At 42.9% G+C, this 12,124-nt stretch overlaps 1 protein-coding gene across 1 annotated transcript in view; it reads right to left on the bottom strand.

Annotated features, from left to right (window-relative positions):
• The window catches only part of LOC120568082 (calcium-binding mitochondrial carrier protein Aralar1-like), a 13,170-nt gene extending 1,046 nt beyond the window's left edge, over positions 1-12,124 (bottom strand). The window contains exons 1-17 of the mRNA XM_039815281.1: positions 11,871-12,124; positions 11,091-11,144; positions 9,561-9,758; positions 8,891-8,954; positions 8,378-8,517; positions 8,049-8,195; positions 7,081-7,219; positions 6,822-6,915; positions 6,578-6,662; positions 5,924-6,005; positions 5,652-5,810; positions 2,735-2,787; positions 2,273-2,353; positions 1,634-1,774; positions 1,289-1,427; positions 852-1,010; positions 463-553 (exon numbers count right to left, since the gene is read on the bottom strand). Of these exons, the coding sequence (XP_039671215.1) occupies positions 463-553; positions 852-1,010; positions 1,289-1,427; positions 1,634-1,774; positions 2,273-2,353; positions 2,735-2,787; positions 5,652-5,810; positions 5,924-6,005; positions 6,578-6,662; positions 6,822-6,915; positions 7,081-7,219; positions 8,049-8,195; positions 8,378-8,517; positions 8,891-8,954; positions 9,561-9,758; positions 11,091-11,144; positions 11,871-11,882 (1,838 nt within the window). The 5' untranslated portion in view covers positions 11,883-12,124. The remainder of the gene's footprint in view (positions 1-462; positions 554-851; positions 1,011-1,288; positions 1,428-1,633; positions 1,775-2,272; positions 2,354-2,734; positions 2,788-5,651; positions 5,811-5,923; positions 6,006-6,577; positions 6,663-6,821; positions 6,916-7,080; positions 7,220-8,048; positions 8,196-8,377; positions 8,518-8,890; positions 8,955-9,560; positions 9,759-11,090; positions 11,145-11,870) is intronic.

Raw genomic sequence — 12,124 nt, 5'->3', positions numbered from 1 at the left:
GAGAGGAGAGAGGTGGACCGGAGTGACCATTACACAAACCTACTTACATTTATATACATGTATGTTATGACATAAGTCCTTTTCATTTTATAAAAAAAGAACTTTTCTAAGGCGTCATGATGGAAAATAGGCCAGTATAGTGTATCCTGATGTCAACCTGTAAAGTTGCATGTCAAGCCACTGCTGCTGTGTTGGTCTACCAGTAGTCTAGTCTAGTCAAAATATTGCAAAACATATTAGCATCAATAGGCAGTTGAAGAGTTTTATTTCCTGCCTCTAAAGCCATATGTTCTGTATTTCCATACTGGCCATGAATCTTTATATTGCATCTTCACATGTGCTTCCCCAACCTCCCTCCTCTACTTCACAGCTGTCTGTAAGTAAAGTTAATAAAAACTAAAAGCTACAAAAGGTGACTTCACTGCTCACTCTCCTTTTAACAAAAAGAGAAAATCAACTTACTGTCCTCCAAAGTCAATGTAGAACCACCGCTGTAAGAGCTCATAAGTCACCAGAGTCACACCAAACTGAGGAGAAGACCGGCACATACGAGCTGGAGAAAACGGAGACATCGTTTAATACGGTTTTCATGCAAAAATCCATCTTAGGCAAACACTGCAGCGGTGCATGCAGGAGAACACACACACACACACACACACACACACACACACACACACACACACACACACACACACACACACACACACACACACACACACACACACACACACACACACACACACACACACACACACACACAAACACACACAACACACACACACACACACACACACACACACACAACACACACACACACACACACACACACACACACACACACACACACACACCTCCAGCTCCCTTCCACAAAGCTCTGAACCCCTCCTCTCTCATAATCTTCCTGAAGCAGTCGATGACGCCGCTGTAAGTGGTCTGTCCTGCCCTCGCTGCGACTTGCAGACGCGTCTTGATGACATCGGCAGGCGTCACGAGGGAGGCCGCAGGGATACCTTGGAAACAGAGTTAACAGCAAGTCAGATTCAAACCTGTGTAAGATGTGGTCTCCATGACAGTAATAATTTAGTATTTACTGATTCTGCTCCCTCTGTCCCGTGCAGTATTTCATCAAATGCGTTGCAGGTACAGCGCCGACTGGCTGACTGACTGACTGGCTGACTGGCTGACTGACTGGCTGGCTGGCTGACTGACTGGCTGGCTGACTGGCTGGCTGACTGACTGACTGGCTGGCTGACTGCTTCTGCTGCTCTAGGTCAGAATCAGAGCTTACCTGCGATCGCTCCGGCAGTGAGAAGCTGCAGAGCTCCCAGCCTGCCTTGATCGTCGGCAAACTGGGTCTTGAGGTGGGCATACGCGGGGAAGTAGATGGCAGAGAAGGGGATGTCTCTCAGGAAACATGCTTTAGCACCCTAGAGAGAACACACAAAGAAGAGACAGATGTATGAGACCATGAAAGAGTGAGGCAAAGAGAAAGCGTGCATAAATGCCAGACATAATGAGTGCCAGTAAATTAAATAGGGGATCTCTCCCTCTCCCCTTCCTCTACCAACTACTTATTCAACCATCATTGGGGCAGCCTGAGAGGAGACTGCGCTACACTGAAAAGACACCTTACCTTGTACAGGCCGAAGAAGCCCAGGTCACGAACCACGCTGAGCGCGCTGACTCGAGGCCCGGTGGTGATCTCGCCTGCCACCTGCAGGCGAATCTTCACAATCTCCAGAGGGTTGGTAAAGATCACCTGGGAGCCTCCAGCCTGGATGTATGTGGAGAAGGAGAGCTTGTTCACACATTTACATAAAAAAAAAAAAAAAAATAAATAGACAAAAAGATCACTGCTCCTGCATCTCATATGTACGCAGCTGTGGGATGTGGTAAAAGTAAGAATGAAATCCTGATCAATCATTTACTTTGCCATTTCCTCAGACGATAAAGGTGTGCTGGGCCAATGTGTGTAAGGATGAACAACGCTATCAAAAACAAAAACAGAAGAAGAAAAAAAAAAAAAAAACATGTTGCATTGGACAATGACAATTTATCTCTGGATGTAAATAAGCAGTCCGCTGTTAGTGTTGCCATTTGGAAGTCCGCAAGCAAGTTAATACAACAAACAAAAAGCTGCTCATGCATGCAGTCTAACTGCCTTTAACCACTAAGCAGGCACACACCCTCGGGTATAACTGACCGGTTCTTCTTTTCTAGTGTTCATTTATGATGGGGCAGGATACAAAAGTGTTTGGGATCTAGGACTTACACAGCCGCCAGCCATAACCTCAGCCCAAAAAGGAATCTCGTCGCCCTTGCCGGTGAACTTGTCTCTTACAAAGTCATTCACCTGTGGGACACAAACGCAAGCAAAGACCATTCAGAGTAATTCAGTGTCAACTTGCCTTTTGAAATTTCCCCTAATGCGGTGGTTCTCAAACATTTTCTGTCATTCCCCTCTTTGGAGGAAGAACATATCTCATATATTCAATTTGACATTGATTTTAAGCTTCTTCTCACTGTATTTGTCATTTTGTGGACCCCTTTTGTATCATTTTGTTTTAATTCTTCTTTTTTTTTTTTTCATGTGTTGTGTATGATTTCATTGTCAAACATGCAGTAAATATAAAATAAAATCATTAAAATTACAAATGTAACATAAGGGTGTCTGCAACGTGAATATGGAGTGGTGGGCAAGTATGTGTTGTGTTATGCGAGGGGAGGTACTCACTGTGAGTTTGATAGCCTTCTCAGGTGCTACACCTATAAGCTGGGGTACCAGGCCTGTGGGGCATCATGGGAGATTGAGTGAGGAGAATCCCATTTGATTAGTATTACTGAGCACACAGGAGCAACAGAGGAGACATCAGAAAGAAATAAGAAAATGGAAAATAAGACTCCATGTCAAAAACATGAAGGCGGAGACAGAGAAAGACATACAGAGCGGTTACTAAGGACATGAAAGCTGAGGAAGCCTGAGAGAGGGATGGAAGAACATGCATCAAAGCTGCTCACAACAGGAGTTTGTTGCAATTAGTATGATGCAACACAGCCCAAAATAAAGTACAGCAATAGCAATTCTGCTACTATTAGACAAAGAAGGATGCTGCATCAACAAGAAAAAATAGAAAAACATTTAAATTCATTTACCAAAATAAGTTGAAGTCTTAATTTTAGAAACACTCTGGGGAGTCTGGCTCATATTTTTAAAGAGTGTATCAGTTACGTGTATGATGGCTTTATGGTGTTGTCATTTATACACGTTTATTCGGTCTCTAGTTTATTGTCTATTTTGTTATTATTTTGTTGTATGGTCTTGAATATTGTACCATCTCCTCTTGATTTTTGTCTGGGTGGGTGGTGATGACGAGGGGGGGGGGGGATATGTTCAGGTTCATGTTGCAAATTGTATGTTTTGTGTTAAATATTTAAATTTAAAACAATAAAAAAAATTAAATAAAATAACTGTTAATGACAAAGAGTGTAGCAGTTGTGAAAAAGAAAAAGCTTCAACTGAGCAAATGTATATCTTAAATTCAAACAGGGCAGTGAGGAACAAAGGCCCAGAGGAGCAACACTTCAGGAGCTGATGGTCAATAAGGATATAGGAAAAAGACTAACCTGTCCCTCTGCTTAAACCCTCCCAGGACAACACCTCCTGAAGGCTGACAGACCCCAGACGGGAAGAATCCTAAGTTACCACTACCCTTTTCCCGAGCGACTTTATTAAAGAACACTTTATGTTTAAGCCAACTGTCTCTGAGTTTCCTATGTTCATTGTGAATCTGGCTCTCAAGTCCCCTGGGTTGCCACAGCAGCCGCTGTATAAATATTTTATTAACAAAATGTGTGTATGTGCTCATCGTAAAAGAGCTGCGTTAGTCATTGAGGAAGTGGTTCAAATTCCTCCGGGTGACCTCTGATGCACAGAAAGTTGGGCTTAAGTCATAAACCTAGTTTAGGCTTTAATGGCAACGGAAGAGGAAGTTGCACCACACGGAAGGCCCCGACCTTGGCATGTGCGTCTGTGAAGATACCAGTTTCTGTCTAGAAAAAAGAAGGACTCCTCCTCCTATGAGGATAGGGCTCACGACTCTGACTTGATGTCTGTTGCTAGGGAAACTTTGTCTCCGTTTGTGAACCCACAGCTGTGTTGTAACTTGCTTAACTGAACTCTTCGTCTCAGACTGATCCTTGTGTTCTGGTAAACTTAAGTCCGATGTAAGAAGGCGCGGGAATTCATAAATTGGGAGTCAGATTTGACAGGCCTTAGTTTAGACATAATCCCCTACACCACACACAGTTGACTCCATGCTGAAGGCTTTTTCAGCAAAAATAACATACAAGTGGAGAAAGATGAAACATGGCTAAAGCTCTATTCACACTGAACTACTACCAGGGGGCCTCATGTGATTTAGGAATGACCCCCATCTCCCCCACACCTGTGTTTTTTTTATTTAACTTAAGGCCCTGTTTACACGATGACGCTCTCGGGTGAAAACGAAAAAATATGTTATCGGATGTGCCTTTCGTTTATACGGCGACGGCGTTTTTGGGGCTTAAAAACGCAAAAAAGTGAAACCACCCTCCAGAGTGGAAATCTTAAAAACGCTCCACCGTCGCGTTACCGTCTAAAGGGTAAAAACGCAAAAGTCTGAAGACAGCGGTGTGGAGAGAACGAGAAAAAGGCGTCTGTTGTTACGGATTAGGCTACAGAAATTATAGGCTCCTGTTACAATTTCAATGTAATGGCTCAATATTTAAATGATTTCAACAATGTGGATAAGGTTGTTATAGTTCGATGACGATATGTAGGCTATTCATTTGAGCCAGAGCAGGCGACATACGATTTAAAAATGAAAAGTGAAGCAGCGGCCAGCGGGCAGAGGAGGGTCTGCTTCAGCCTCTTCTGGCCGCTGCCTCTCGCTCTCAAGCAGCGGCTGAAGGGCCGCGAGGCTCAGGGTATTGGTAGTGCTCCCGTGGGTGCTGTGTTGTGGCTTATCACGGTCAACTGTGCCGGTCATCATCAGACAAACATGCAACTCCACCTCCTCGTCTTTCCAGACGAGCTTTTGTTGTTCGCTTCAGCATGTTTTGGTTTCGCGCTACTAAGGAGAGAAGTAGAATGAATGTTCTACGCAGGCGGGTGCCTTGGTGGTGTTGTGTGGCAGTGCCACCTAGTCACCTGGAGTGACTACTACATCGAATTTCACACACTTTTGCGTCACCATATGCACGCAGATTTCCCCTCCATAACGCTCGTCTAAACGCAGAATAAAAAGTGATAACGCAACGCCACTTTTGCGTTTTCTCTTCAGATCGTTTCCATGTAAACATAGCCTAAATTTCCTGACATTATCCCACAGATATGATGTCAAGGCTCTGTCAAAACTTTCATTTATAATTGGAAACGCAGCCAATACGACCCAATATCACAGGGATGGCGGCGATTTGTGGTGGAATTTTTCCTTGACAATCGACGTGCAAATTCACACAGATTTAAGATCACAGACTACCTCAGTTATTATTACAAATTACTAGGAGGTCCCCAGGTCACACTAGTCCCTTAAGATGATGAAACAAAATAAAAGCCAAATCACTGGTGTTGTGACTGCAGACGGGAGAAGACATGTGCCTTTGTGGCCTACCTCTATAGAAGCCAAAGAAGCCCTCGTAGCGAAGCACCTTCTTAGCGCAGTCAAAGCTGTTCTTGTACATCAGCTCTCCGACAAAGGAGCCCGTGGACCTCTGGTTCTGCATACGAGTCTTCACCAAGTCGATGGGGTACACAGCCGTCGCTCCCGTAGCTGTGTAAACACACACAAACTCAGACGAAGATAATAGCCATGGAATTAGATACAACAGACGCTGCGGTGCGTCCGTCAGACGGCCATCTGCCTCTGGCCGCAGGGTAGCTCACCTCCAGCGATGGAGCCCAGGCTGAACCTGTAGGAGGACTCCGCAACCTGGAGCAACACAGACCTGGAACCATCCCCATGGGCCTGATGGGAAATCACACATGGGACCATGCATTTGAATTACTTTATTTTGCACAATAAAATCAAGACAATAAAATAAAGTAATAGAAAATAAAGATTGTGTAGGTGAGATTAATAAACCCCCTAGGGGCTTATAGAAGGAATCTCACCTAAGGAAGAGAAGAAGAAAAATATATAATGAGCAATTACAAGAGTCCTAAACAAACAAACAAATTGAACGCAAGTAAGCACTGAATAAAAAAAAATAAAAAAAACAAGCATAAGGTTGGCTACTTAAACAACAAAGGCATAAAACAAATTAAAAGAATATAGATAAAATGAGGATATGTGGACTTATGTGTGTATGTGCGAGTACTAGTAGTAATGAATTTACATTATGATTTTTTATGGCAATGACGCCATCGCTGTGAATTGCTCGTGGCGTGAATACAGAAAGTGTGATACATTATAAGTAGCTCTGGTGTTTATAGATATTTTACAGATGGACAGTTAACTGCGGATCAGATTGTATGCAAATGACGACAATTTTACCATCAATTAGGAGTTGCACATACACACTGCTACAGGCATCCTACCTGCTTTTGGGTTTCAGCCAGGTGATGGGGCAGGCATCCTTCCTCTAATGGAGCTATCCTCTCAATGTCAGAAAGATTCAGGCGCCTGATAACACAGGTGTTTATTTACGTCACTGTCACCATACAGATCTGAATAGTTTTCAGTAATTGTCAGTAAAGTACAGAAAAATGTAAGGGGATTTAGGGATTTGGGCCTGACAGATTATATAACAGACTTTAACTGAATATCAGAATGAGTGTTTACCCAGAGGGGGAGAACAGGCCTGACAATTGGTACAGGATGTCAATTTCCATGGGAGTGATCTGCCCAAACTTGTTGGCAGCATGAACAAACTCCTCTGCAGAGAGAGAGAGAGAGAGAGAGAGAGAGAGAGAGAGAGAGATAAGAGAAAGTTACCTTCTATAATAACAAGGATATTTCTGACACACTCGTGTAACATCTTCAGCTAAATGGCAAAGATACAACATCAGAGTAATGTGAGCACGGGAAACTATTTGTGCACCTTTGGTCACGAGTGTGTCCTTCCGCGTGCCAGCCAGTGTGCTGTAGATCTTGCGAATCAGCTCCATGTTGTTCAGGAGGGAGTTGAAGGCATTGAAGTAAGAGAAGCTGACCAAGTGAGAGGTGCTGCCACCTGCAGCCTGGTACAAGTGCATATTTATATTTAACTCTTAATGAGAAAGACAAGACGCACAGTTTCAAATTTGACCCAATACTGCATTATTTAAATTGAAGCTACCTTCTTTTTCTTTTTTCATTCATTTTAATGGCAGGGGCTAAGCAGTAACTACTTTACTTGAATTGTCATATTGTAGGGACGTTCTTTTTTTTTTTATTATAGCCTGAGCTTGTGCCTTTATAATTAAGCTCTTGACAGTGTAGAAACAACATGTAACTACACCGAAATGTATTCCAACAGAGCAAATCTTAGCAGGCTATCTAACTTCATGTGACAAGAATGTCAGGTAACAGAGGACAACACCACATTTAGCCCTGTCAAGAAGTGTCAGAGATTAGAAGAGCCTGAGCTGAGCTTATCATTAAAATTAGAAATGCACCAGGCCCAAGTTGAAAAATGACTAGTATTATCCTTTACAGTTAATAACCCTAGTTGCAAAGCGGATGAGGATTTACCTCTGCTGAGTGTGGAGACTTTCATAACCCCACAGGTCAGAGTGGATTTTATTGCCACTAGCCAGTGATCAAAACATTGTATTGTATTGTTTGAATAGTTTGGGGCAAATGAAAAGTGTTATGTCCCTGTTCACCTTGGAATATTAACAGTTTGCTACCCAAAAAGTGGGAGATGACTGAGCTTCCAGCTATGGAAATTAATTTAGAACAGGCTGTGGTTATCTGAAAATAACATCCTCCAGTCAATCAGAACGGAGTATTCTCTGTGGCCACGGTGAATAATTATACAAACTACTGACATTAAGCTCTTCATTGCATGCACACACAAACACTCACGGAGACAAGGTTCTCCTCCACAAAGGGTGTGAGCATGTGGTGTCTGATGGTGGCCATAATGTCACTGAAGTCCATGGCGGAGATGACGCCATTCTTCCCATTGTCCTTCTGGGCGAACGCCTGGCGTGCATGCTCCAACTGCAGCTCCTAAAAACATGACACACACAAGTGTAAATATAGTCTTTAGTAAAGGAGATAAAGTGAAAAAAGAGAGTCAAGCTAAAAAACTATAATCTGTGTGTGTGTGTGTGTGTGTGTGTGTGTGTGTGTGTGTGTGTGTGTGTGTGTGTGTGTGTGTGTGTGTGTGTGTGTTTGTTTAATTGGCACACCTGCAGGAACTGGGTGAACTCGAGGTAGCTGATGCGTTTCTTGCGGTCGTGCCCAAAGTGCAGACGGATGAACTCACAGTCCCAGTTGAAGGGAATGTGGTGGTGCACTGTGGTCTGGCTGAAGATGTCCCGCACATTGTCTGAAGCACAAATGTACATTCCAACAAAAGGAATCAATAATCATAAGGAAGTAAGTAGAGGTAGGAAGGAAAGCGAAAACGATTATGCAAGTCCATCCTTGTGTAATGACTTAGGCCGAGGAGTAATCTGGTTAACAATGTCATGTTAGGAAATTCTTTCTACACAAAATGCCCTGATGATGGAGCACACAAACACATCAGGAATGGATTCAGTGCTACGGCACATAAGCTAGAGAATTTCCTTTAAATCCTGATTAAAAATACTCGACACAGGTCTACATAGCTACATTTACGTATACTGCCATTTTTTTCCCCATTGAAATCACGTGAACTGAACTCAAAGCGAAAATACAGAAAACACATGAATCCGTACCAAAGGAAATGTTTCCAGTTCCATTCTTGTCAAACAGCTGAAAAGAGGGGGGGGACAAAAAAAGCTATGAACTGAACACTTCTAAACGTATAATCAAACCCCCCAAACTCCTGGAGCGAGGCCTGCCATTGTGGGTGTATATGTGGTGGAAGAAAAAAAATAAATGTATATATATTGTTAAACAAACGTATTAAAGACTTTGGAATAAAGCTAAGCTAAGATCATCCTGTATTCCTTAAAGGACTAGTACACATAAATCACACGCACAAAAAAACATTTCTCTGTTCTTTGGGGCAGTTTTCAATATTTTTCACCTTTGATATAAATGTGTATATATATATATATATATATATATATATATATATATATATATATATATATATATATATATAAAATTAGTATATGCAAACAAATACTATGAAATGTTTTTGTAATAAGTGAAAGGCTAGACAGCAAATGACCCTAGGGCTGACAGATAAACAGTCTGAGTAAAAAACAAATCAGAAATATTACTAAGATTTTCCAAACAGATCCAAACACTAAGTCACTTGATCAACTTTCATGCGCAAACAGTCTGGGAAACGGGAGTCATTGGGACTATCTTATCTGCAAGTGGCTGATAGTGGCAACTACTGATCAGACATGGCTCAATAAACTGTCAATTAGTAACGATAAGCTGTGTGTTCATGTGTTCTTGCACGCCGTTTCCGATCAGTACGTACCCGTCCTTGGTGGTGTCGGCCACAGCAGCGATGAGCTGTACCGTTTTGGGGTTGTGGTGGATCTGCGTGTGTAGTCCTAGATACCTCTGGACAAAGTCTCCCGGGGTCATGAACTTCTCTCCATCCTTGTCCGCTACACTGGCGTACTGAGTAGAGAAACAAAACATAACATCGGCATGGATACCTTACACTTTACAGGCGCCAACCTCTTTTCCCTTAGCTCGAAAATGAGCTACCCAGCAGTGTATTTATTTAATAAGCAATTACAACAATTGGTTCTTGTAAACAAATAAATACCCCCCCAAAAAACAGGTGGTTGTATCCAATCTACAGAGCGAACAGTGCTTGTACACCTCCAGTTATCTCTGGAAGTTGTGTGGTCCACTTACATAACCTAGAGTATATCCGTCTCAATAGCTTAGCATGACTTGACCTTCACAGCACCCTAGCAAATTACCTCCCGTTTGACCTTTACTAAATCGGCCCAGCTGATTCATGCTGCACCTGAATAACCGAGTCATTTATGTCAGAATGACAGCGGCCCACACTTGCGCATGCGTGATCAGGAACACGTGCAGCGATGTTTTTAGCTTCAGCTTGCAAGCTATTTGGCCTTTGTATAGCCGGGTACTGACAAGTATCACACACTCACCATGCAGAACACAGTGGAGCAAGGTGAAGGTTAACCAAATCCACTCTTATTACAGTCTCTCAGTACATATATCATGGTCATACAGAGGCCAGTCTGCCTTCATATCCTCAGACACGCAACACCCTGCACTCTGACTTAAAATGTTTTGTATACATAACGTAATAACATGAGCACTGGTGTGACGCTGTGCTCTCTGATCCATTAAACAGGACATGCAGGTCCTTGCTTAGGCTGTACTGGAGACAGTGAAACAAAATGTAACAATTAGCACCTAAATAAATAAAAAAAAAAGTGATGCTCTACTGACTAAAGCTACCCTATCAACGACACCAACCTCTGCCTTATACCAATCCAACACGTTCCTTTAACATGTCATGACAATCAAAGCAGGCTGAGATTGAGAAAAGCAGCATTTCTTTTTCCAGCACTGAACCTAAAAACCCATTCCACTCACAACAGGTGCTGCTGACTCAACAGCTATGAACCACAATTGTTTAGGCTTCAACTTCTGTCAGGAAAACACAGTCATGTTTAGGCCAAGCGATGAATATGACCACGACAAGCTATTCAGATACGGTTATGTATGCTTTAATGTAACAACAGGAGTCTGTGTTGGACTTTTAACTGTGGCTAATGCTGTAATTCAAACCCCATGACAAACCTACAAGCTCATTCCCCATGTGAAAACAGTCCTGGGTGAGCGGTTTTCTACAGACAGAGCTGTTTCCCAAAAACATCTGATAGACACGTGTGCACGCATATCATCTATGCGTAATCTGACACTGACCATGAAAACATTCAAGATGTTGTGCAAAGTAAACCTTACCTTTTGGAAGATTGATTTCAGCTCACTCGGGTCCCCGCGTTTGGTAGATTGCACCTAAAACAATACACATTAAAATAACATTATTCGACCATGCGAGTGTGCGTGTTCACATTGCCAAATAAGATGCTGTTTACAACAGGTTTTGCAGGCGGTGCACTGGATAGAAGATGAAGCAAAACAAGCCTTTGAGTTGTCTCCTTGAAACGTCCACTGTTGTTGTGAAGGAGAAACCCAACCTACTGCGACAGACACGGCACACAGTCAAAGCTCACGACTAGCTTACACCCTTGGTATGCTCTCAAGTTGAAGAAGTTAGGCAGCTAGCTAAACAATCGACCAGGCAAACAATCTAAACACAAGCTCAAAAACTACCGTTACCACTGGGTAGGCGGCTAGCAAGCACAAACTATTCGTTTGAAGAGGACACAAACCGTTTGAGTTGCAATGACATTTTAAGCTTTAAATCGGCAAAGTGACAAAACGTCGACTGCTGCGAAAAGATGCGACGCAAGCTGGCATTTGTTGGTCTTATTACGGCATTATGTTTAGCATTATCTCGCTAACTTCGAGGTTGTGGATGTCTCATCAAGGCCAGAACACTGGGCAGCCGCTAGCCCGGTGATGCTACCGCCTCAGAGTACACCGCATCAGAGACACCCTACCCGGGCAGGAGCTAGAAGTCTGTCTTTGATCATTTCTACACAAGAAAACGAACAGAAGGCATGCAGACATGTTAAAGTAGAGGTTTGAAAATCGCTACGAGAGCGATGCCGAAGTCACCTTGGCCGCCATGCTGGTTTGACGTCACGTACAGTGAGCGAGCAGCGAGAAAGAGCGTAGCTAGTACGCCCTCGGCTCGGCTCGGACTCGTAACGTTGTAGTCCGAACGTGAAAAGCGAACAGCGCAGCCTTTCAGAAATATGAACCGATAAATCACTCAACTAATAACTAATAGTCAACTATTCACTCACTCTCACCAAATTACTTGAGAGTAACTATATGAACGATTTTACTGTGATGAGAGAACTGTATCC

Source organism: Perca fluviatilis, chromosome 11 (genome assembly GCF_010015445.1).
Source record: "Perca fluviatilis chromosome 11, GENO_Pfluv_1.0, whole genome shotgun sequence".
In the NCBI taxonomy this organism is placed as follows: domain Eukaryota; kingdom Metazoa; phylum Chordata; class Actinopteri; order Perciformes; family Percidae; genus Perca; species Perca fluviatilis.
Note: the sequence above shows the minus strand (reverse complement) of the source record. Positions and strands in the feature narration are given on the sequence as shown.